The sequence below is a fragment of the Adiantum capillus-veneris genome, chromosome 10 (genome assembly GCF_014529385.1).
Source record: "Adiantum capillus-veneris isolate H3 chromosome 10, ASM1452938v2, whole genome shotgun sequence".
Lineage (NCBI taxonomy): Eukaryota > Viridiplantae > Streptophyta > Polypodiopsida > Polypodiales > Pteridaceae > Adiantum > Adiantum capillus-veneris.
This window is the reverse complement of record NC_140940.1, coordinates 37,566,714-37,593,623: the sequence shown is the minus strand read 5'-3', so window position 1 is coordinate 37,593,623 and position 26,910 is coordinate 37,566,714. Positions and strand designations below refer to the sequence as shown.

At 43.9% G+C, this 26,910-nt stretch overlaps 1 protein-coding gene across 4 annotated transcripts in view; it reads right to left on the bottom strand.

Moving 5' to 3' along the window:
- Positions 1 to 1,437: 1,437 nt before the first annotated feature.
- Positions 1,438 to 26,910, bottom strand: part of LOC147448702 (Asparagine synthase family protein) — a 185,930-nt gene continuing 160,457 nt past the window's right edge. For 2 of the 4 annotated variants that reach the window (XM_086521239.1, XM_086521236.1), the window contains one exon: positions 11,864 to 12,788. In XM_086521239.1, the coding sequence (XP_086377365.1) occupies positions 12,678 to 12,788 (111 nt within the window). In that variant the 3' untranslated portion in view covers positions 11,864 to 12,677. Of the gene's footprint in view, positions 1,571 to 9,709; positions 10,717 to 11,863; positions 12,789 to 26,910 lie in introns of those variants that run through there. The other 2 variants (XM_086521238.1, XM_086521237.1) reach the window with 2 other exon arrangements.

Here is a 26,910-nt window from a genome sequence, read left to right as displayed (position 1 = left end):
GCAAGTGCAGATACAGACAAGAGATTCTTCTTCATCCCAGGTACATAAAGTACATCAACAAGTGTGAAGGAACTACCATTTGCAACAGCAAGCGCAATCTTTCCAACTCCCTGAACCGGATAAGAGGCATTGTTGGCACAAGTGACTGAATTCCCATTAGGGACAGACTCGAGAGAGGTAAACAATTCACGATGTGAGGTAATGTGCTTTGTAGCACCAGTGTCGAAATACCACGCATGTGAATCTGTAGCAACTTACAAGCATGCATCATGGGCAGCAGGATTGTAAGTGCACTCTGCACTAAAAGCGCATTCTGCATCAACATCAGCATCATAGTCTCCTTTCACAGAAGACTCAACAATGGTTGCATTTGTAGTGGAACCACCCACTTTCTTCTTAGCCTCTTTGGCCTTCAACTTAGGACACGACTTGATCAAGTGATCATTAGTTGTACAATAATGGCAATGCATCTTCTTTTTTCCCTTATCAGCTGAATTGCCAGACGAAGTGCTGTCAGCAGAAGCATTAGAAACATAAGTTTTGCCACTCGTAGCAGAACCATAAGAAGTGGCTACATTGTTATTACTACCCTTTCTTTGAGAAGCAATGAAAGCTTGTTCAATTGCACGCTGTCTAGTCCTATTTTTTCTGGAAAGTGACTCTTGCAGCAACAATGTGCGTAATGATCAAACTTGACAACTTTAGGATTTCCTTGGGTCATAAGTATCCAAGTACTAGCAAAAGTCTGGTAAGAATCTGGTAAGGCATAAAGAACAATCTGCACAAGAAAACTGTCTGAAATAACTTCACCTGCAGAAATAAGTTGCTCATTGATATCCTTGACACTAGCAAGAAAAGTGTCCATATCATCTTTCTCATGCATAATCTTCGGCTCCAACTCTTTACACAACAAAGAAATTTTAGCCTCATTGAGACTTGCATAAAGATATCGCAAGCTTGTTTTGCAGATTTTGCTGAACGGATGTGAGGAACAATGGTGCACTTCAGAGACAACGCAATCAATGCATGAGCCTGTGCATCCTTTACATCCCAACGAGCTTGTTCTGTCGTAGGCAAAACAACTCTAATAGTAGCAGCAATCCTTGCAGCAAGACCTGCAACATCCTCAACATCGCTTGCATCTTCATAACCAGGACGTACATCAATGCCCTGCACAATATTCCAGACGCATTGCCTCCTTCGATGAAAATTCTGGATTGTGCAATGGATGGCCATAAGCTTCCAAGTAGATCCTCTCAGCGTTATCTTTGATCTCTTCGTGAAGGCAGTTCGATACCTTTCATCGTTCTTTATTTATCTCCACGTCCTCACATGGCCATGTTGTTTTAATCATATCCTTGGTCACTTCTATATTGATATCTTTCCATTGCATGTGGTTTGGATTTGCCGATTTTGATAGTCGTCAAGCAATGCGCATCGCTTGTTGTGCCAACATACCATGCACTAGAGATTTCATGCACTGAAACACATTAATAGCCACTTAATGTTGATCATCTGGCATTGGTTGGGTACCACAAACTCGTTCTTCATCGGCCATTGTATCTTAGAGCTGCAATGGACAAATAGACAAATATTCAATATCTTTGACAAAAATATATTCTCATCATGATTCAACAGTCTCAAAGATACCACAACATGTATATGTCTCATCCATTACACACCATGTTGTAACTTGGTTCAATCAAACCACAACTGATGCAAAAAACAAAATCACAACTGATGAACCAATTGAACCACAAGGCAAATGACTAAAGACAATTGATCCAATTGAACCACAAGACAATTGATCAAATTGAACTACAAGATAATTGACTAGAGACATATAGATTCAAATATACTTCAAATGACTCAATGAGGTTAACCACCCCAAACCCAGATAATAGACTTCAATATACAAGACAATTGAACTACAAGAAAATTGACTAGAGACATATAGATTCAAATATACTTCAAATGACTCAATGAGGCTAACCACCCCAAATGCAGATAATATAGACTTCAATATAAATAAAATACCCAGACAACAAGACAAATGTATAGTAAAAAATATTCAGGCAGGGTAAAAAGAGGACACAAGTTCAACAAGCGATCACTGGACAGGATTAGGGTCTGACTTTAAATGCTCTTTGGAAAAGATCAAAATATCTGATGCGTTTCTTCTAGCTTCCCACTCTCATAACTTCATCCAACAGTCTACTTTTATCTAAATGGCCCTCGTGGCATCTTGATTGGGGTGGTAAAATACTTCTTCTGGGAAATAAACTTTCCTGGTTGCACTCATTAGGGAATTTGGGAGGTCGTTTGGAGGCCTTCTAAGAAAATACAACTTTTTGCATTTTTTCTCTAGAAAATTGGTGTGGTAAAAGAAAAGGTGTCCTCATCAACCGTTCAAAAAGTGTACTTCGAAGTTGATTCTTTTGACAGAGTCATAACCGTCGTAATGATTCATGGAATGTCCCTTTTTAGTTATATTGAATGCACCTTGTCGTATAGGAGGGAAGTTCTTCTCCATACGATGTACGGAGTCTAGGGAGTAATGGCATTATACTCATTTCTTGATTTTCTTGATTGTGTATTCATGGCCTCTTCGTCCAGCCCTCAAACCTTCTCACTAAACAACATAAATATCATCTATACGTTGATTTGAATCCTAGATATGAGCCTTTATGCAAGAAAAGTAAAACAAACAGAATAGTAACACCCACCGTGTTACCATATACATGTGGTAGTGATGTGTGTGAACACACTAGGACCGCCGGGGCATTTTTTCCCTCTTTAGGAGGTTTTTTCCCCCGTGCATTGTATATACGCCCATCACTCTAGGGCTATCTATCTTTCCATTGCACACTAAGTAACACACTCTCTATTGTGTGCCTTGAGCTTCCTTCATCTTCTCCAAGTTGTGTGCATTTCTCTGCAACCCTAATTCCAACAATTGGTATCAGAGCAGGTTACATCCTCCCGGGCTTAGTCGCCAGCTGCTCCAGCACACGCGTGCTCACTTTCTCCTATTTTAGTGAGCTTTGACAAGTGTTCGCAGGTCGATAAATACTTCGGGTGAGTGAGCTCTGCTCAGATTTTTGATTCGGGCTCATTTCGGCCTCTGTTTCCACTACATGCAGTACTACATAGACTGTTTCGTCATTTTGTGCAGAATTTCTGTCAGTGTCATTTTTTGCATAGCAAGTACCTCATAGTCTTCTACGGTTTGTGCTATATAGCACGTGTTGTTCCCGCTCCGTTTCTCCTACTTTCAGGCAATTTTCACATCAGGTGCATAATTTACCATGGCTGACAATTAGAACACACATGTGTTCAAGATGTTTGTTGTTGAGGACAGGTTGGATGGGGACAATTACCCTATGTGGGTTTATATGATGCAACACGTTCTTGTGTCACCCAAGATATCAGGGAGAGTTGTGTCAGTTTCACCCGGGATGAGTTGACATTGATAGTTGAAGGGGTCGACATACAGCTAAAAAAGAAGCAAGATATTTACACGACACAACTCGTAGAGAAAAATGTAGAAATAACATGGCTTTCTATAGCCACCTAAACACCTTAACCATAACAGGTCCGGATGGAGAAAAGTATTTATCGCTTAAGCCAGGATGTTTAGAATTTGACACAGCGAGTGAATCGCCTGTACAAGGGACACATTAGTCACCTCGTCCTGCATCGAGAGGTTGTCCTTGCGTCTACTTCGGATGCATCTTTATGTTCTCAGTGTCTAGTTTGCTACAAGAATATTGATGGATACTATACATTGGCATGTGGTCATTATTATCACCTCGTGTGTTTAATTCATATATATAAAATAGTAGCCGATGTCCAATTTGTTCACAAGATATTCCACAAGGAATATATTATATGTTTGGCATGGAAAATGAGTATAAATTCAAGCAAGCCGACCAAGATATCCCTAGCACAATTAAAAATCTATTTGGTAACGAAGATCCAGGTTCTGAGCATAACAATTAAGATCAACAGATTATGTATAATCGCTACTATGAAGCATTGTATCTGATCAAAACACGCTGAATACAAGTTCTTTCATGACACAATCTTCATTCTACTCTCAAGCTATACTGAATCTGTGAAGTTGTTATCTGGTTCCAAGTTTGAGTATTGTGGATCTTCTTATAATTCAACTTCCACATCTATTATTAGATTCTCTTCTATTTTGTCTATAGTGCATTGAGATACACCAACATTGAACTCTTCTTCGTCTTCGTTTTGACAATCATACAACCAGACTGGAACTTCCTCCGCGTAGCCAACACTTTTGATCCGTGTACCAATCCTTCACCATCAAGTTTAAGATGTGCCTATTACAACGATTGACGAGAATGTGTGGAAAGTACTTCTTTATTAATTTGCTAGTGTTTTTACAGTTCTTTGCATTATCCATGACTACTTGCATATCGATGTGCTTAGTGCGAGCATGGAAAACTAGGTTTCTTGCAACTGCTAATGCGCTCTGACTATCAGTGTAGATGATATAAGTAGTGTCTTGTCCAACACCCAAATCAGGCATAAGGCATCTGATCCATACACACTTAACCTTATCTATGAAGACTCCCTTATACTCAGACTCACAATTGAAAGTGGCTTATCCAACAACAATTTCATAAAGAGTGATATCATTAGGATCACCAGCATCATGAAGACTTAATTTCAAACCTTTTTCCATGGGATTAGCAATAGATTTGCAATCCTTAAGTCCAAACTTGCATCGCAATGTCTCTATGTAGGGTGTTTGACACAAGGCAATATCAACATCACACTACTTAAATTGTATGCCCGAGTAATGATGCAATAGCTCCAAATATTTCATCTTGAAAGTAGCATTCAAATCAGCCTTAAATTCAGCAATATGTATCTCGTTTGGGTCAGTGATCAGCAAATCATCCACGTATAGACAATGATGAGAAAAGCATCACCCTCACACTTTACATACAAAGTGCTTTCTGTTGGACTGTTACAAAAGACTCGTTTAACCAAATGAGTGTCAAATTTATCATGCCAAGCATGAGGAGATTGCTTCAACCCATACAAAGCTTTCTTACATTTGCACACTTTATCTTCTTGTCCTTTTATGACAAAACCGTGAGGCTGTGTTACGTAAACTTTCTCAAATATATCACCATTCAAGAAAGCATATTGACATACATCCCATCCAAAGTGAGTTGTCAATGCACGTAGAAAATACACAGTAGTCATATGACAAGTAGGAGCAAAAGTCTCTTCATAATCTATGCCTTTTTGTGTGCATAAGCTTTGCAACAAGTCCATCCTTATAGCGATCAATCTCACCATCCGGCTTACATTTCAACTTGTAAACCCACTTTGGACCAATGGCCGTTTTGCTAGGGGGGGCAAATCACATAAAGTCCATGTGTCATAAAGTCCATGTGTCATTTTCTATAAGTGCGTCGTAGAAAGGCATAGATAATTTGATGTGTGAGCCTCTATGGCTTGATGCATGTACGAAGGGAATTGTACCATAAGTTTAATGCTTTCATGAATCAAGGGTATAGGTGGAGCAAAATTGATCACTACCTCTACAAAAAGAAAGCTACATTTGACAGGATGTTAATTTTGATCCTCTGTGTGGATGATTTGATTATATTTGGAAAGACCAATTGTCAAAGATGCATTGAAGGTGACCATATATAGCCAAATAAGCATGCATCTTTTCATACCACGCACATGGAGCTTGCTTCAAACCATATAAAGCATGTTTAACCATTTACACCTTGTTTTCTACCCTTGTTGAAAAAAACTAGGAGGTTGTTCTTAAATAGAAATGTTGCGTAGGATTGATCGCTACAAGGCTAGACTTGTGGCAAAAGGTTAAATTAGAAAAGAAGCATATAAATTTTTTGAGACTTTTGCTCCCACTTATCGTATGACTAGCATTTGTCTGTTTGTAGCACCCACTTAGTACCACTTCCTTTTTTTCCAGGAAGGAAGTCACACAAAGAGACAAAGTACTATTCTTCCTAATAGCATCATATTAAAATTTTATTGGTTGAAGCCTACCATTTCTTGAGCTTTGTGCTTGATCAAGTGACAAAGGCTCTTCCTCATTAAACATGCTAGATATATCAAAAGTATAACATTCTAATGCATAAGAGACATCCTAAACAAGTACAAATGGACAAAGGTACATCCAATTTACTGTCACACAAATTATGCACCAGCCATTGTGGCATACCTCTAGCCTGCTCATTTTTAGTCATGTCCTCCACAATTACATCTACATTTGCGTCACAAATTGACTGACCTATATTTTCATTTTAAAACTCTATAGGTTGTACTAAAGTGAGGCAACTTTACATTTTGTGCACATTCTAAGAGCTCAAACTTGTTTCCTTCATACACACTAACATGAACTAAAAATAACATCTTGAATAATCAAGATTTGCTTTTCTTTTGGATAATAAAATGTGTAACCTTTGCTTTCTACTTGCTATTAAACATGAATACATGGATACATACTAGTATTTCCATCAGGTATATTCTCAAGACAAGTAAACGAACTGCAATGAGATGTGATGTGCCTAGCTGCACTACTCAAAGTACTAGACATGATCCACAAAGTTTGCAATACATGCATCATGACAAATGGGTTGTATTGAAAGTGTGCACTAAAACACTATTCTCCATCTTGCTCAATATCTCTCTAAAATTTGTATTTGAAGAGCATACTAAAAAGGCTATACTTACCTCCTTTTTATAAGTCTCTTTAGCTTATCATTTTGTTACAATAACGGAGTTTCCTCTTCTAGTTTCTTTTATCATCAGACTTCTTAGACCTATTATTATTTGAATAAGCAATATCTGCTAGGGGTTAGGCCTACTACTTGAAGTAGCATTCTAAGCAGCAACAATGGTATTCTTCTTTTGCCATACAACAAAAAACTCCTCCTCAACACCACATTTCTTGACCCTATATTTTCTAGACAACCTCTTGCAACAATACAAGATAAGACCATCAATATTCACATCATCAAGTTTATTCTCTAGCAAACCATCAAGAACTATCTGCACAAGAGCACTATTAGTAATAACCTCACCAATGCATTGAACTACTCATTGAGATATTTAATATCCATAATAAATACACCCATATCATCCTCCTTGTGCATAATAGTTGACTCTCACTCCTTGCACAAGTAAGCATTTTTTTCTAAATTAGGTCATGAATATAAAGAAGGTAATCTATTCCATGCTTATTTTGTTGTTTGTTCCTTGAAAATGTAGTGGAATGCTTAATAGTAAGTACACTCAACATGCCTCCTCATTAGTAGGCAAAACAACTCTACCATTGGAAGTACTAAAACCTACACTATCTTTCACCAAGCCTACTATATCCACAAAACCTAGTCTTACATCATAACCTTGCAAATGCTCCAAACACCCTTTGCAACAAGGAGATGTTACATCATGGATACCCAATGTGTGTAATTATCCCCATCCAATTTGTTTTCACCAGACAACATACAAAAAACATCATTGTCGTCTATCATGATCGGTGATTGCACTTGATGCAAAAGTAGTCTATATAGGAAAAAACTACACAAAATCGATCGGTGCTATATATCACAACCAATAGTACACTACAAAGGGCCTATTTTATAGAAAATTGCAATGGCAAAATTGCTTGTACATTATTCCCAATTCTAGAAATGGAGATCAAAATGAGCCCAAATCAAAATTCTCGCAAAACCCCCTTGAAGAGTATGTAGTCCTCTTAATACTCACAAAAATCACTTCAATCAAAGAAAGTGAAGCAAGCGTGTGCTAACGACATTTTCCCGGATTCCAAAGCTTACTCTAATATCAATTGTTGGAAATACAGCTATGGGAATACATGAAAAAATAGAGAAGGGTACGGAGAATGCTCACCAAAATCACTTCAATCTAAGAAAGTGAGTCAAGCGTGTGCTAACAACTTTTCTCTAGATTCCAAAGCCTGCTCGAATATCAATTGTTGGAAATACAACTATCGGAAGAGAAGGCTACGGAGAAGCTCAAGAGCACACAACACATGAATTACTAGTATGAAGAACACTAATACAAGTATAAGGGTTGCATTAGAATAATGATAGATTAAGGGAAAATCTCTCCTAGTGAGGAAAAAAAGTGCCATGAAGGTCCTTAATGTGTTCACACGTCACTACCGTAATATGATAACAGAATGGCCCTTGGTTTGGGCATAATCCTTAAACTACACTAACTTTGGTGAATAATCCAGAAACTACACTACCTTTGGTGGATAATGCACATGAACCATGGTCTTTCCCATGTGGTTGCCTTGTCTCCCTCAATGTCTTTTCTACTAACTAGCTAAGTTGCATTTATATGCCTGTATAATATTTTTTATACGTATAAAACACAATTAAACACTATATTTTTCTATAACACACATTTATCCGTATAAATTATAGTTTGGTCGAACTATATTTTGATCAAACTGTTATTGTATATAAAAAAAAGTGTCATGGATACTTCGAAGGAACTATCAAATTCGTTTTCTTCTTGACTTGTCAAAGCACTTGCAGACCCCTTGAAGAGCTGCTTGATGTGATCATTTAACTTTTTCTACTTATTTTTAATATTTATTATTAATTTTTTATTTCTTTGCTTACCATATTGTTGTATAGTTTGCAGGTTAGTACCCAATCCCTAACTCTGTAGACCAAAGCGTCACACTACGGGGACAGTTTAGCTTAGGTACCTTTTTCTCATTGTTTACACCTCCGAGTCACACTACGAGAAGGTTAGAAAACTAGACACTTTCTTCCTAACTGTGTAGACTGTCGCGTCGCCTACAAGGAGTGCACAACGAGGGTTAGATTCCATGTCTCTAGCTGCGCTCACTATTGTGTCGCACTACAGAGAGGATTTAGGGTTTAGTAATTGCTCTTATCTCTAGTTGTGTAGACCACCGTGTCACACTATAGAGATGGTGTAAAAAATGTTACAAGTATTTTCAATGAAGTAATTGATTACTTATTCAGTACAAATCATAACAAGTTCAATTTAAATCAAATTAAATCACTTCTAAGCGTGAATTTTTCTACAGATGGTAAGCATTCACTAAAGGCACTTTAATTTAGTCTACAAAAAACATAAAAAACATATTAATCAATGTATATAAATATCAAATTTAAACTCATTTAAAAAAAAAAAAAACCTAAAATAAGCTTGATTTCTAACTAAAAGCTCAATTAAAACAAAAGATTTTCTTTTGGTTTTGGATTTTAGAGTTCACCTCTAGGTGGAACTCAAGGCAACTTGCAAATAAAGAAACCCACAATGAAGAAAGGCCCGCGGTTCATGCTAATATAGAACAATATATTTCGATCAAACTATGAAGAAATTAATCCATACATTGATCTTGCTGATGTGACACCGTATTGTACGTCCCTTTAATTGATGGTGTTGTATAATATGCTCGATTAAAGTGTATAATACGTACCCTGTATAATGTACAATGCATTTAAGCTTACTAGAATGAGCGGATAAGCCGAGGTGACACGTGTGATGTCACGTCCAATGGAGCTCAAATCAAGGCTTATGGCATTTAGATATGTATGATTGACATGCAAAAGTTTGTTTGTAAACTAATGTTGAGCCTACATAATGACATTTAAGACTATTTAAGTTCGACAAGATATTTACAGTAAGTCCTTTTAAGTATATTATCCATTGGATCTTCAATCAAGGTTACAAGGGTATATATATGTCTAGTTGATGAGCCAAAATTTTCTTTCAAGAGTAATGTAGTTCCAAAACTACAATAAATAGCTAGTTACCTTATGACTTCTGTATCTTTAATAGTTCGTAAGTACCATAATTTAATGATTTAAGAAACATGTTGGGACCTTCTCAGCCTATTCCTTCTTCTGATGGCATGGACTGCTTGAAAGATTGGAGTCTAAACAGGGATACATTGGGTCTAGGTATGTTATCTTTACAGCAGATTACAGTGAGTTCGGTTATGCGTTTCTCTTGCCTTCGCCTTAGATTGATGATTATGCAAATGCCATTTGGAATATGCATAAACCTCAGTCATGGTGAAGAAAAAGACTCACTGATATTTGGAAAAGCAGGTTGCTTTAAAGAGCAAGCTTTTCCTATGGAGATGCTTGCTCGTAGTGTGACCGGTTGGGATAGTGTTGGCAAAGCCTCAGGTTGCATCCTCTCCATGTACAAGATGTGGGGCTGCCAACTCTCAGCTGCTGGATTTTATCGGGGGCCGCCTTCGAGCACATTTGACTTCTTTTACATTTGGAAAATCCTTTTGGCTTTTTGGCATCCTCCCTACTATGCTCCGATCTTATGCGACCTTTTTTCATTGGTTGGCTTGTAACCAGTTGGTCTTCGGCGAAACGCCTCAGCCGGCCTTCCCCTTTTTCCAAGCTTCTCTTCAACAATCCTTGTATGCTGGTCTCTCTCTTGAAGAGATTAGTTCTTTCTTGTATGCTTTGTTCCTGGACATCTTTTGATCTTGTCAAAGTCGGCGTTGAACTATGGCATCCGCCGTATATATCCCTTTTAGGTGGGTTTTCTCCTCGCTCCGAGGTTTCCCACTAATTAGTTTATAATGGATTTACCCAAAAAAAAGTGTGCGTACGCGCGCGCCTAGCCACCATAGGACTCTTCCTCATTCACCTTGCCCACCTCCACAGAGCCGCCACCATCTCTCTCTCTCTCTCTCTCTCTCTCTCTCTCTCTCTCTCTCTCTCTCTCTCTCTCTCACACACACACACACACACACACACACATTTTTTGTAAATCTGATTTGATTGCTTTACAAGTGGGAAACCTCAAAGCGAGGAAAACCCACGAAAAGAAAGGGATACAAAGAGCACAACACTATGAGGCTCCGAAAGCTAGAAGCAATCAAAGCAATCCAGTAGGCATCAAGAGTGATGTCTCCAGCGTCATAAGCAAAATATAGTGCTTCAGCCAGAGATAATTTGAAATAGGGAAAGGGGTCAACATAAGTGCCTTGGGAACATGTTTCTATGGTGCCAGACGGCCCACAGATGGCCCACACAAGCGCGCGCGCGCACACACACACAGAAAGTGGTCCTTGAGGCAAAGGCCGCAACCTCCATCCTTCACAAGATTGTCAACACTACTCACGTTAAATTTTGATCACTCCGTTCACACACTTGCAACAAATGCTTGTTGCCAGGCTATCCTCAAGTTTAGGTGATGACATGCCGACCATCACTTGACACCCACGTGAACACAATGACCCACTCAACCGTCTAAACTTAAAGAGTCCAACTCCAAGGCTCCAAGCAATGAGTAAACGGAATAGGGGTTGGATCAATGAAAGTAAATGCTTCTACTTTCTTAGCTCAAAGTGTTCTTGGATATATATTGCCATTAGCTCGTAAACAACCAAAAAGCTCAAAGAGTTCTTTATTATGTTGCTGTCTACTCTCCACTTCTTTTGCAGGGTAAAGAATAACACAACTTCATGTGTTGGCGAATCTACACTCTTACGTAAGTGTAGAGTTTCGGGCGAATCATTTACATTTTCTACACAATATGATTTCTAGTGTACTTTTTAAGAATTCTTCTATAAATCCCCATCAATTTTGGGAGAAATTGGGTGAGTATGTTGATAACTAATCTACTTTTTTTTTCAAGCCCAAAATATTTCGATAACCTTGAAAAACAGCCATTGGGCTATAAATAGCCCCTATCTTTTTCCTCATTTTGTGGCCATTGAAGTGCCTCTCTCTTTGTATCAGATCCACCACATTGTAACTTTCTGGTCTCATAGGTCACTTTGGCCTTTTGAAGACGTTAATATAACATTTCATTTCTCTCTCTCTCTCTCTCTCTCTCTCTCTCTCTCTCTCTCTCTCTCTCTCTCTCTCTCTCTCTCTCTCTCTCTCTCTCTCTCTCTCTCTCTCAGATGAGGGCCGACCCGACAGCTTTCATCCGGGTAGCCTTGGCACCAGCCCCGCCCATGTACCACATCTTACATCCCCCCATTTGTACAGGATGGAGCTAGATAGCTTGATGCATTCTCATTCTCATGATTGTACTACCTTGAGCATATAGACATGCATATACCCCTAGAGATAGAGCTCCATCCCTCCTCAGATACTCCCCTACCTACCTACATTCAGTTCAGTTTTGTATCAGTTTTGTTTCATTTGTCTTTCCGATAGACGGATGACATACACACCATGTACATTTGATTTGTCTCATAGGCCGATTTCGGCCTGACATAGACGTTAAAAATCTTTCTTTCTTTCTTTCTTTCTCTCTCATACACACACAAGAGGGGCTTGGAATCCTACTTACTACTTAAGCCCAAAGCCCAAAGGCTCCACTAATTTCTTTCATATTTGAACTATGGATGCACTGCTAGATAGGCAGTTTCTTGGCCTTTAGCTTTGGGCTTGTTTTCTGCGTGTCTTCGACGAGAAATACATTCTACTCTTTTGGTCTCATAGGCCAATTGAGCCTTGTAGAGACAGTAATGTACCCTTTCACTTTCTCTGAAGAAGTATAGCTTTTCTTTGTCTGGATGTGCGAGACTATCCGCCAGCTTTGCAGCTGAGCATGAAAATGATTTCATCCTTCAATCCAATATGCTGCAATCAGTATGCCATCTACGTTTTTCGAAGATCATGAAGAACTGCGCTGCCAACCGATGCCTGGTTGGCAGCACGATTACTGCCAAAATTCCTTCTATTAGACTCTTGTGCTATGCGGCTGCCAAACTGTACACATCAAACATTCAACACAGTCAGTCGGATAATGTACTTTCTAAACCCTAAAACCATAGACCCTAGACCCTTACAGTTTGGCTTCCTATTTCATGTTTTCCTTCACAAACTAATGATACCTTTTCAACAGACGAACCTTTATCCTCTTTATCAACGTTTCCAATTTCCACCAAAAGCAACTAACACGATATACATTACTTTGTCTCTGGAACTCTTTGGAAGATTGCCAAAGAAAAGGACCTATATATCAAGTTCAGACATTCGAAAATCCAATTTCCCAAAATGCTAGAGGCAAACATGAGAACATAGGCGTAACTAAATGACATTTTTTGACAGAATTGCTAAAAGTGCAACAGTTGGTGCCCAAAGATAAAGGCAGATTTCTCTGTCTTCTACTCTTGTATACAAGTAAAATATGAGCACTGACCTATTGATCAGTCCTCCACATAGTTTAAGCATTCTATAACCTAACCACTGGCTTATTGATGATCCACCCCATATCCTACCCCTGGTTAGTTACAAAAAGGTTCCTGCCACTTCCTGATGCATGAGGTAAGAAAATGCACAGTGATCCCAAGACCTTGATGACCAAAAAGAGCGACCAAAATGCATATTTAACCCAACTGCTGCCATGGTCATCATGCAAGCATGTGGGCAAGGGTGAAACCTGAAACCTTGGAACTACTGAAACTTTTTAGGTGGCGCTTAAACCGCCGCACGTGAAACCTGAGCTGAAACACCCCTTAAATTTTTTAGTGCATCTCACAAAGTTGAGTCACTTTGGGCAAAGAATACCTCTTTTGTGTGCGTGTGTGTGTGTGTGTGTGAGAAATACTATGTCCACGTTGTGTGTGGTGTGTGTGTGTGTGTGTGTGTGTGTGGATCGTGACCTGCAGAGCGAGAGTTCCTATGCCTCTGCACCTGCAGGCTTCCCTGCCTCCGCACACTCGCAACTGTGAGTTGCCTACACGAGCAGGTGTCCTCTTCACCTCTGTAGGCGCCCTTTGCCCTCTCGTTTTTGCAACTCAGCATCAGCTAGCGTTTTTGCAAGGACAGATCAGCCTTGGCCATTTTGCATTGCAGAGGAGCTTCGGCATTAACAGACACAGCAGAACCACTTCACGACAGCAGATCAGCCCTAGCGTTCGTGGATTTTATTCAGCAGCAGATTTTCAGCCCTAGCGTTTTTGCATCTGTAGACACTTCAACGTTTTGCAAATCTTCGCAACGGAATCCCCACAAGCATCAGTGTTTTCAGTTTTCAGCAGTTAGCACTCGCAGAAGAAGTCCCGAACCTCGCAGATCTCATCTTCCCGCAGCACTTCCTTGCCGCACGGTCAGATTCCGCAAGGTTTACAGATTCAGCCCGGAAAACGCAGATTTCAGCATCTGCGTTTTCAGCGCGTCGTCGTTCCATCGTCACCATCGACATCGTCACCGACACAGTCAGAATTCAGCAGATAAAGATTTGCAGATTTCAACCATTAGCATTTTCAGATTTCAGCCCATCTCGTCGTCGTCCTCATCGTCGTTGACATCGTCGGCGAGTCCAAGCATAGTTGAGATTTGTGCAATCATAAGTAGACGCTCTCGCCATAGAGAGTGGGGCCTTCGGAGGACGGTTTGACAACATTCTGGTGTCGTATTCTCTTCTCTCTCTATCTCTCAGTCTCATGCACCCTTCACGCACAGTGTCCATTCACTTTGTTTGTGTCCATAGCACTCTCTCATTAAAGAACGGAAGGCTCTCCCTTCCCTAAGTAAAAGGAACCTTGAGCACAGTTTGGAGCACTCATCTTGAGCAAAGTTCAACATTCATTCCGTTGCACCTTACATCTTGATATGGATGCTACCTGGTATCACTTTGTCATGAGGATACAAAGTGTTATTCAAGACTATGGCACACATTATATGCAATGCACTCGGGCGGGTGTCGATGATGCGAAACAAGTCTGCCAACCCTGCAAGAATTGGCTGATTTGCGGCCTTTGTCTAACTTTGAAATGGCGGAGTTGTGTGAAGCTTGTGTGTGTATTTAGCATAATGATAAGCGAAAGATTGCTAAATGGCAAACACGTGCCCGTCAACAAGATTTATGGATAAAGTATGTGCTTTGGAGCAATTTTTTAAGCATCTATATCATACAAGGGGGTCACAAGCAATCAGGCGAGATATGAACCCCAAAAGGGCCTTGTAAGGATCCCTAATTTTAAGAGATTAAGATTGAAAATGTGTGTGATTTAGGAGACAAAGCCATTGAATGAGGGTATTCCCTTAGGCTTTTTTTAGGTTGTCATAGGCTTTTGTAGGTTGAAATAGAGGCTAGGGAGGGAGGATAGGTACATTCTCTCTCTACCCAAAAGAGTGGTGGTCCTTATGACAATAACTGCCCTCCCCCCCTTTCTTTTGCCACATCATCAAGAGCGTCCCTAGCTTCAGCCCAAAAAAGCACTTTTTTCAAAAAAAAATCAAAAAAACTTCACTTTTACTCAAAACTTCTCCCCAACCTATATATACACCCAAAAATCAATTCTCTCTCTCAAATCTCACTGCTAGACCTGCAAAATATCAAACTTCCCACATTTTTTATTTCCCTCCAAAATCACTCTCTCTCTCTCTCTCTCTCTCTCTCTCTCTCTCTCTCTCTCTCTCTCTCTCACTTTTCAGCACACATTTCTTCCTCGTTCCCTCTCTTACTCCTCTCCCTCTCTCCTCTCTCCTACTTTTCAGCACTCTTCCTCCTTCCCTCTCCTTGTTGCACGTCCACTCCATAGCTTTGTTCCAGCTCTCCCTCCCCCCCATAACTCTCCACTCCATAGCCCTCCTCTCCACTCCATAGCTCTCCTCTCCACTCCGTAGCTCTCCTACAGCTCTCCATCCCATAGCTCTTTACTCCATAGCTCACCTCTCCACTCTGTGGCTCTGCCTGCAGCTCTCCACTCTTGCTTGAGGCCAGCCTTATTCCCCTTGCCATGGAGCTAGGCGACATTACAAACCTCCCATCCACAACAAGATCGTCAAGTTCGGAAACGGTTTCTCTACATGTTCGGTTGCCAAAGGACTTCGCACCCTCAAAAGCGTCATTACTTGCAAACTGCATAACAACGCTGTGGTGAAGGTCACACTAGTGTGGACCTTTACGTGCATGGTTGCCTCTACTCTAATGATCCAGCCATTAATGTGTATCCAACATTCAATAGCCTTGCTTCATTCTTACAATATGTAGGTAGAGGGGAACAAGGTCTTCTTGGATACTGCAAGCGATTATCGACTATTGAAGCTGATACCGCACAATGGTCTTTGCATCAATGTCAACTTCTTTCCCATACCACTAGTGGATTGCGCAAAAGGATCGTTCATGCAGAGGAGGAAGTGGAAACTCTTAAGCTACAGGTGGAAGAGAAGGATGCTAAGATTGCGAAGCTTGAAGATAAGATCTTGCATCTTAAGAAGATGCCCTTAGGTGCAAGGGAACGTAAGAGGAGCCTCAATGCCATAAAGACTTTAGCCCCCCAAGGCGAAGCTCAAAATAGAAGAGTTACACCTACAAGGTACATTTTACGACGCTCCAATTTATGCTTCTGTGGTATGTTTTTGTTCATTCTTGTAGGAATTTTATCCAACAGCTGTACGGTGGCCACAGCCAAGAGGATCGCATCCATTTGTTAAGTTTGTGCCTCAAGAAATCGGATGTCGTAGCCCTTTTACGAGCACCAAATGCAGAACGTTTAAACAATGCTGTCACAAAGGAGGTGATGCGAAAGTTATAAAATCTTGTGAGCGATGTTGATGTACAGAAGGCGTGATGAAGTTGGAATTAGTACTAAGGGATACATTGCCTTATATGGTTTCCTTAAGGATGCTTTAAGGGAAAAAGGAATTACTGAGAATGTTTTTCCTATACCACTTAAGGTCAATCTTGCTCAGAAGGTCTCAAACGAGTATGTGTACTTTCAAATAAGAGGCTATTTGCACATAGAGGAGATAATGCCTTCATCCATCTTTACCAAGCAGTCAAAAGGAGTTAAGAAATGTGTCAACGCAAGCGTAGGTGCAGACAAGGTGGACAAGGGATTTCCTTACTCAATGTCAAATAATATATTTTTTTATTTGAGAAGGCTTCAAATGTCATGTGACACATCCAACCCTATGTGTCCGTGGACAAGCTATAGCATGACCAGCGTTCGGTTCAGTCAAGTCACTCTGGAATAGGAAGTGATCTGGCACTTTTGTGAGTCTGTCGCAGGCCGTTGCAGAATCCATCACGGGAATTTTCCAGGGCATTAAACCTATTTTCCCTATTTTTGACAATTTTCACTTATTTATTAAGTGACTTTTGTTGGGAACTAGGTAGGGCAAATTTACTAAGTTTGTATAAAAGAAAACCTAGCGCTACCACTTTCTGGCAGAAGAGACAGCACGAGCATTGCTCACGGGCAACTTCTCAGCAGGACCCCAAGATCCCTAGCGTTTTTGCTCCACAGCAGATGGGCTAGCGTTTTTTGGACAAGAACCCAGATCAACCAGTGTATTGCATCTGCATCAGCCTGGCGACAGAACCACAACAGATCACCCCAGCGTTAGCAGATTCCCACCGCAGGAAGATTTTCAGCCCTAGCATTTTTGCATCTGCCAGACACCTTAGCGTTTTTACAGATCTTCGCGACAGAATCAGCCCTAGACTCAGCAGTCAGTACCCGCAGTAGAACCCCCGAACCTCGCAGATCTCACCTTGCCGCAGCAGATCCTCGCCGCACGGTCAGATCCAGCGTAGTTTACAGATTCAGCCAGAAAAACGCAGATTTCAGCATCTGCGTTTTCAGCGCGTCGTCGTCGCATCGTCGCCATCGACATTGTCATCGACATAGAGTCAGAATTCAGCAGATAAAAGATTTGCAGATTTCAGCCCTTAGCATTCTCAGATTTCAACCCGTCTCGTCGTCGTCCTCATCATTGTCGACATCGTCGGCAAGTCCAAGCATTGTAGAGATTTGTGCAATCATAAGTAGACCGCTCTCGCCATAGAGAGTGCGGCCCTTGGAGGAGGGTTTGACAACATCTCTGGTGTCGTATTCTTCTCTCTCTATCTCGCAGTTTCAGCACCTTCATTCACACTGTCCATTCACTTTGTTTGTGTCCATTGCACTATCTCACTAAAGGAACGGAATGCTCTCCCTTCCATAAGTAAAAGGAACCTTGAGCACAGTTCGGAGCACTCATCTTGAGTAAAGTTCAACATTCATGTCCGTTGCACTTAACATTGGTATCAGAGCTTTGGCAGTGTTCTGTATCACTCAAGGAAAGAACCACATAATTTTTTTTGCTTGTTGAGGTCGCACGAACCCAAGTTCACTTGGGTGTGTCGATTCCTAATCGTGTTTTTGAAGAGTGACAGGAAACCCAAGAAAGAAGTGCTTGTCCAGCCTCCCCTTGTGCCTCTTTTCACTCATTGAGAGCGGACCGTGCACTTAGCGGCCGGCCAATCGACGTGAGGTGGGAAAAAGCAACCTTGGTGTGAGCGCAAGGTCGCCAAGGGATGCGCGCGCGGAAAAGAGCAGAACTCGGGTGAAGAGAAGATCCTTCTCTAACACAGATTGAAATCGAAAAAAGAACCTCAAGAACCCCAAGAACCAAGACCCCCAAGAACCAAAGTTCCTCATGAACTTATGAACCCAAGACCACAAGAATCCACAAGAACCCACGACTTTAGTGGATGGTCATCACTCAAAGCGGAATGGATACTTCGCTTGGAGGTGATGAGCATGAGAGAGGCGAAGAAGAATTTTCCCCAGCGCGAGGTTTTTCTGACTCTCCCCCTTCCCCATCTACGCCAAGGATTGCACTAACTCCTATGAAGGAGTTGCCGCAGTTGTTTCTGGAGAGGAAGGTAGAACACGAAGAAAGAAGGGCAGCCATAGATCGTGACTACGAAGAAACAGTGGCAGAGCCATAGAGCGTAAGTACCGCTTGGAAGATGAAGTAATAAAAGCAGAAAGAGAAGTAGAAAGAAAGGCCGACTTGGAGCGTGAGCGTGAGCAACCGCGCTTGGCGGCTGAACAGAGCGCCCGACACATGAAAGAGATGTTGTGACTCTTTTCTCACGTGCAGACACAGATGCAAGGTATTTGGGAAAAGGAGACTCTCTCAGTCTCTTCGTCTCCAAAGCATGACACACAAGATTTGCATGATGATAAGCATAATGACTTGAATGATAATGATAAGCATGATGATTTGAATGACAATGACAAGGATGATGATTTGCATGATGGTCACGATGTGATTTTTCACAAGCATGATGATTTGCATGAAGATGATGTGATTGTTCACAAGCATGATGGGTTAGTTGATACTGTTTCTAGTGAAGCTAACCTCATTGCAGATCGATCAATCACGAAGAACCGATCTTGGCTCTCGAGCCTAGGTCCCAAGAACCCCCTCAGGAAGAACCGATCTTGACTCTCGAGACTAGGTCCAAAGAACCCTCACAGGAAGTACTATGTGTTCGCATGATTAGTCAGCACGCATTGTTCGAATGTTTCATTCGTAATCGTTTCCTGTATTTTAGTCAGCGTCTTTATGCGATATTGTACGTTGAGCACGATTCACTCCTGAATGAGCACGGATATATGCGGATTTTTCATAAAAAGGTGAAAAGTATGCATTCAAGGAAGTCACATTCCATGTCTCTTTCTTGGCATGACACAGTTTCCGAAAGAGCACAAGACAGATTGAGCATCAAGCATGGGCATGTCCATTGTGATTTGCCACAATTGATTGATTTAGATCAAAAAGACAAGATTCGATCTCATTGTTTGCGTGTGTGTGGTGAACGGTTTGGCACTCCGTCTATTTGTTCATCTACATTGCATGCACAGTCTTTACGGAAGACGAGATTTTTTCCAGTCACTTTACATGGAATAGGTATGTTCATATTTTTGTGTTGGAAGTGGTTTTAAGAATTTTCAGCCTCGGAGATTCTTCAAGAAGATAGACGCATGACTCTAGACGAAGATGAAGCATCGAAGGGGACTCAGAAGACTTTGTGTCGCTTTCGGCGCGGCCCAAAGAAGCAAGCGTTGCAGACCTTTATGAAGTTCAAGTATCGCATGGCCCACGCATTAGAGTGGGCCGGGGAACAGTCCTTTCAAGGATTCCGAATGTTGTTGGCGATCTCCCTCGACGCCATACAGTTCAGTACCAGTACCTCACTTTGAAAACGAGGGGATGTCACGTGACACATCCAATTCTATGTGTCCGTGGACAAGCTACAGCATGACAAGGGTTCGGTTCAGTCAAGTCAGTCTAGAATAGGAAGTGATCTGGCACTTTTGTGAGTCTGTTTGCAGACCGTGCATGTGCAGACACTTAGATTACATGAATATTCTCCGGTTGCATACAACATGATCATCAGCATTCCCATCAGAATCCATCAGGGGAATTTTCCAGTGCATTGAACCTATTTTCCCTATTTTTGACAATTTTCACTTATTTATTAAGTGACTTTTGTTGGGAACTAGGTAAGGAAAATTTACTAAGTTTGTATATAAGAAAACCTAGCGCTACCACTTTCTGGCAGAAGAGGCAGCACGAGCATTGCTCACAGGCAACTTCTCAGCAGGACCCCAAGATCCCTAGCATTTTTGCTCCAAAGCAGATGGGCTACGTTTTTTGGACAAGAACCCAGATCAGTCAGCGTTTTGCATCTGCGTCAGCCTGGCGACAGAACCACAACAGATCAGCCCCAGCATTAGCAGATTCCCACCACAGGAAGATTTTCAGCCCTAGCGTTTTTGCATCTGCCAGACACCTCAGCGTTCTTCGTGACGGAATCAGGCCTAGACTCAGCGTTTTCAGTTTTCAGCAGTCAGTACCCATGGTAGAACCCCCGAACCTCGCAAATCTCACCTTGCCGCAGCAGATCCTCGCCGCACAATCGGATCCAGCGTAATTTACAGATTCAGCCAGAAAAACGCAGATTTCAGCATCTGCGTTTTCAGCGCGTCGTCGTCGCATCGTCGCCATCGACATTGTCATCGACATAGAGTCAAAATTCAGAAGATAAAAGATTTGCAGATTTCAGCCCTTAGCATTCTCAGATGTCCGCCAACATGTTCCTGTCAAAGAGGTCCTCCAACATGTTGAAGTCACCCCCAATGCACCATTGCTCTGCATGCAATGGTGCATTGTAGAGTCTCTACATGCAGCAGAGACTCTACAATGTGAGACCAAAACTCTGCACGTGAACTTGCCACATTGGGCGCATAGATGTTCAGGAAGCCCAAGAAGCAAACATGAACTTGCATAGTAATCCATTGAGCCGTGCCAGGCACAATAATACCTCTGCCCACAATGACCTGTTGCCAAGAGTCTGCAATAGTCATACATACCCCTTCCTGGATACCACCAACTCCAAATGCAGCTGACCAAAATGTCTCATATTGACCATGCAAAAGCTAACCACATCGTCTAATGCGGCTCTCACAACGATGATGCTCCTACAACATAAGAAGATCAATCTCTCCGTCCACAAGGCATCGTTGAAGCTCTTGACGCAATCGATCCCACTGGCACTGAAACTAGGGCCCGCCCAATCCCTGTACGTTCCATGAGACAATTCTCATGGAGAACGAGAAAGAACCAATGCTGGAACAGCAACTGACAGTGCTATCTTGAAGACTTGCTTGGATGGGAAATAATCCGCACCCGAGCGTCTCCGAGATAGCCGTGACTGCAAAGAATGTCTAGCCCAAGCCCAAGAAGAGCGTGCCATACGCATGGCAACCTCCTCTGTTCACGAGTCCTCATGTATGTATACATAGCATGGTGGGCTCTGCGTATCAGCAAAGAAGTGTACCACAATGTGTTTACATCCTGCCGAGTCTAGAGGTGTCACTCAAAACTTGGCCAACGACCACAAAGTCTGTACCAGGCCAGGGTCAAAAACATAAAAATAGTGCACCGAATCGTTCTTGACTCGTTGTTGCTCACGCTCCTCCCTTGCCATCGCTAAACCCCGCCGAGCAGCTCCCGCTGCCTCTTGCCATTCGCCTTCGCTGTCCCTTGCCCTCGCGCTCTTGCCATTTGCCCCAGCCAGCAGCTCGCGTGCCCACCCGCGCTCGCACTGGCCCCTGCAGGCTGCCGCGCTGCTTGCCCTGCATCATCCCCCCCCCCCCTTTCTTTTGTTGCTCGTTGGTTTGCTCACCTGAGCCTGGCCTTGGTGTTGTTTCCCGATGGTAGTGGCTCAGCCATTCACCTCATTTAGCCTCTTCTTCGACGCTCTCATTCGCCTTCACCAATCTTCACAGCGGCAAACACAGATGGAAGATTCTGCTCCGCCACAAAGGGACTCCACTGAAGCCCCCTCGCCCGACCCCACAGAACCCACCATCCGACTTGCTCTTTCGACGACAGAGCAAGCGAGTTTAGAGGCAGAGGTGGCGCGCCTCCAGGCCACCTCTGTTATCTGTAAGATTCTCGGCACCAGACCCAGCAGAGGGGAGGTGCGTGATCTCCTCCAGGCCCGCCTTCTCGCAGATGTGGGCAAGATCCTCGATGTTCAGCTTCTCGGACGTGGCTACTACCAGATAGAGTTTGGGACTCCCGATATGGCGTCCAAGGTCATTGTGATGGCCCCCTGGCCATCCGAGCAGTTCGAGCACACTTTCGACAATGGCGCCATGGTTTCGACCCAGCTATCGACGCTCTTGTCCAGGAGACAGACATGCCCATCTCAGTCTGCTTCCTTGACCTGAGGAGGGAGTACCTTCCGCTACTTTCCAAGATAGACTCAGCGATTGGGACTGTCCTGCAGACACCTCGCATGGCAACCTTTGTAGTTGCCGAGGCGGCCGGCATACCCACAGTATGTGTTCTGATTAGAGACACCCATACTCTCGCGAAGGTCATCCTACTACCTATAGTGAGCGGCGGTTGGTTCTATCAGAGCGTGGAGTATTCGGGCCTCCCGAATCAGTGTTTCATTTGTAGACAAATGGGCCATTTGGCAAAGGCCTGTCCTCGCAAGAGACCTCGACCTACAGCGCATGCGCAACCTCCCAAGGCTGAGCCAGCCCAGCAGCCAGCTACACAGGACGCATATGCTAGTACCTCGACTGAGACCAACGATCAGACAACTGACGGTTGACAGCAGGTGTCTGGCTGCCGCCGAAACGACGGGCTCATCCCACTGCTCCCCCTGGTGGCAGACCTTCTGCAGCTCAGCAGCACTAGGTTCCGACTAGGAACCGTTTTGACCCCCTTCAGCAGGACCCGCCTGAGGAGGCCCCCTCCACTTCAGTTCCTCCACCTCCACCTCCTCCTCCCTCAGATGCTGCCGCTCCGCCTCCCCCGCCTGCTCACCCTCCCCCACCTCCACCTTCGCCTCCCGCCCCTCCTCTCTCCCGATGGGGCCCACAGCTTCATCTCCCGACCCCTCCTCCACTCCTTCTCAGATGCAGGGAACTGGACACGCTTCTGTAGCGAGGCGTTCTCTTGGTAGTGCTTTCGCTACGAGCCGTGTGGCTCGAGAGGGACAACCCCACCTAAGGCCGTCTTTCTTGGTACAGACTTCTCCCTTTTCAACAGTCCCTAGAGGTTTGACTAGCTTCGACATTCGCAGACGCTGGGACTTCTTCAACTACAACTTCACTCGGTTTCTCGGTGACTCTTCTCCTGACCTGGAGGAGGCTAGCTTTCGAGTCCACGTCCTCTTTCTTGCAGCTAGAGGCATTGAGGCTTTGGACACGGCGGTGGGTTTCTCCTTTCCGTTCTGTGGTAGGGATCTCATAGAGTGGACCCACCACACAGTTCTTGATTGGCTCCAGATTCAGGCTACTGAGTTTTCCCACCACACAAGGGACTTAGGGGTGACAGATCTGGTGCAGACACTTTGGCCTCTTGCCAAGTTCAGCATGGCGCCTCCGGATGCAATGGGTTGCAGGCACATTGTGGTACATTTGTTTGCTGACACTCAAAGCCCTCCTTGTTATGTATTTGTACATCAGGATTCTTGGACAGAGGATGTAGCCCTTCGCGCTGCACGCTCAGCTTGGGTCTGGGCACGACAGTCACTTCTTTCGCGCTTGTCTAGAGGTCGTTCGGATGCGGATTACTCCCGATCCAAACCGGTCTCAAAGATAGCGAGGTTGGCTGCTCTGGCAGCAGCTGTTTTGTCTCACTGACTCCATGAGCATCATCTCATGGAATGTGCAGGGATTAGGAGGGCCCCAGTTTCAGGCTTCAGCGTCAGAGGGGTTGGCTACGACAAGAGGTTCAGAGATGCCTTGTGGGTGGTGAGATTGACATTCTTATGCTACAGGAGTATCATCTTTGTGAGAGCCGCATTAAACGGTGTGGTCAGATTTTGCATGGTCGCTATGTTTTGGTCAGCTGCACTTGGACATGGAGGCCTCCAGGGTGGGGTATGTATGACTATTGCGGATTCTTTGCAAGAGGCCATTGTGGGCAGAGGGATTATTGTGCCAAGCAGGGCTCAGTGGATTACTATGCAGGTTCAATGTTTCCTCATGGGCTTCCTAAACATCTATGCACTCAATGTGGCGAGTGCACGTGCAGAGTTTTGGTCTCATATTGTAAGAGTCTCTGTGGATTACTATGCAGGTTCAAGGTTGCCTCATGGGCTTCCTAAACATCTATGCACCCAAGGTGTGGAGTGCACTTGCTTGGCTCAGATCTCTCCGGCGCTTTTCAGTACATCCTACACACAGGAGAGATGCCTGACAGCATGAGTGAGGGCTTGATCTACCTTACTTTCAAGGAGGGCGGCTCCTTGGATGAGATTCGACAGTGGCGGCCCATCATCATCCTCAACTCAGCCTACAAAATTATTGCCAAGGCCCTGAGTTTGAGGATTCAGCCACTTCTAGAGAGCATCATACATGGGACACAGACACGTTTTGTCAAGGAGCGTAGTATCCTTGACAACATCTTTACTTTCACGGAGGCTTCTGCCCTCGCACGCCTCCGTGTTGAGGATTTGGTGATACTTCTCGATTTTGAGAAGGCCTACGATAGAGTTGACTCGGATTTTTTGGAGCACACTTTACGCAGGATGGGCTTCTCAGATGCCTGGATCAGAGGTGTGTCAGCTCTTTACAGACGGGCACACAGTCAGGTACTTTTGTCAGGTGGTAGAGGAGATCGTTTCATGCTCACACATTCGGTTAGATAGGGCTGCCCTCTTGCCCCCTTCCTCTTTCTGTTCTATGTTGAGGCGATGAGCAGGTTTGTGGTTTCACAACAGGTTGGTCTTCGAGGCTTAGTGCTACCTATTCAGGGAGATGAGCTACTGGATGCTGAGTTTGCAGACGACTCAGCCTTGTACTTGGAGGGCCAAGAGGCCAACCTTCACAGGTGTGAGCAGGCTCTTGAGACTTTTTGTTGTGCATCAGGCGCATTGATCAACTGGAGAAAGACAATGGCTTTCTCAGTTGATAGTGCTCCTACGCCTAATTGGCTGTCAGGTAAGGGTTTTCGATGGATTCCCCCAGGGACTACAGTTCGGATACTTGGGCTATCAGGTTGGCTTCGACTTGACTCCTAGTTACAGATTGCTCCCCTCCTCCTGTCGATCAGGAGGAAGTTGTTACATTGGAGCTCCGCACGATTTTCTCTGGCAAGTAGAGTTGTAGTGGCGAACCAAGTGTTGTTGGCTACTATGTGGTACATCACTTCTTGTTGGATCTTCTCGATTTCCTACATCAGCCAGGTAGAGAGGCTGATCAGGATCTTCCTTTGGTCAGGGCACGACACTCATATAGCTCAGGCCAAAGTGGCCTGGCAGGTCATCACTCTTCCTTGTTCTCAAGGAGGGTTGGGGATCATAGACCCAGCACAGTAGAGTAGAGCCCTTGTTGGGAAGTTTGTTGTCCAAGGATTACTTCCAGGGAGGAGCCCTAGCAGGAGTTTTTCCTTCAATGGCTTAGAGCTAGAGTGCCTCACGCTGGAGGGCCCTGGTGACCTTCGACCAGATGGATTTTCACAAAGATACGCAGAGTTGGCCTGAGCAAGAGACTGGAGGACCATTTTGTTGTGAGTCTGCTCCACTCCTGGGAGCAGCTGCGGAGAGGCATGCAGCAGCATCAGCCTACTTGCACGGAGGAGCGCCTGAGACAACCCCTTGTTTGGAACCCCATGGTTAGCACTCAGAGAGGCCACTTGATTGGTAGTAGCCTGTAGGCCTCATGTTTCATGGGGTCCCATGGCAGAGGGTCCAGCATGCACTCTAGGTGACTGGCTACAGTTCTCGGGCTTATCAAAGGAGCTTCCAGCTACAGGGCATGAGAGGGGTGCAGAGCATGTGTCAAGACATGACAAAGGCCGTACCAGCTGAGTGGCTCACGCCTCTCAAGTCAGCAGCGCCCAGATAGATGGGGGCCTTCACGCGCCTGGAGGTTCTCATCGCAGTTCGGGCTTGCTCAGAGACTGTACCCTCCCTGTTTTCTGAGCTATAGGGTGAGGGCCGTCTACACCGAGTCTCAATAGAGACCCCATAGGTGGCAGAGTGCTGTTTTCAGAGGATCCGAGTTGTGGGCATCTGTGGGAGGACTTGTGTCAAAGATCCTGATCCAGTAGCTCTTGAGAATGGCCACTGGAGGCTGTGGGCTTGGAGAGCTATCCACTTGCATGAGTGCACTGGGATCCTGGAGAGTAGTTTTGGAGGGACCCTATCTCCAGCCGACCATCCAAGCGTCCCTTTCTTTCAGTACACTATACGATTGAGACGTCACATACTGGCAGCACGAAGAGAGGCTCTTCCTGCTGCAGCACCTTATTGGCAGGAGGAGGGTCTCACAGCTGAGTCCTTGTCAGCTTTTTGGGCGAGGTTGTGGGACTCCACACAGCCGCGGCGAGTCACTTTGTTCCAATGGCTGGTTGCACATCGAGCTACAGCAGTTGGGAGCTGGCTTGTACATAGTGGTCTCTCAGCAGCATGCGCAGCTTGTGACCATCCTGTGGAGAGTCAGCGTCATTGTCTTTGGGACTGTCCTTTGGCACAACAGGTTTGGCTTCGTGTCCTTTGGCTGATGCAAGCTCTTTCCACGGCACGGCAGTACACTTGGGGGGCAGCTGCTTGGTCCACTCTCACGGGCCCGGC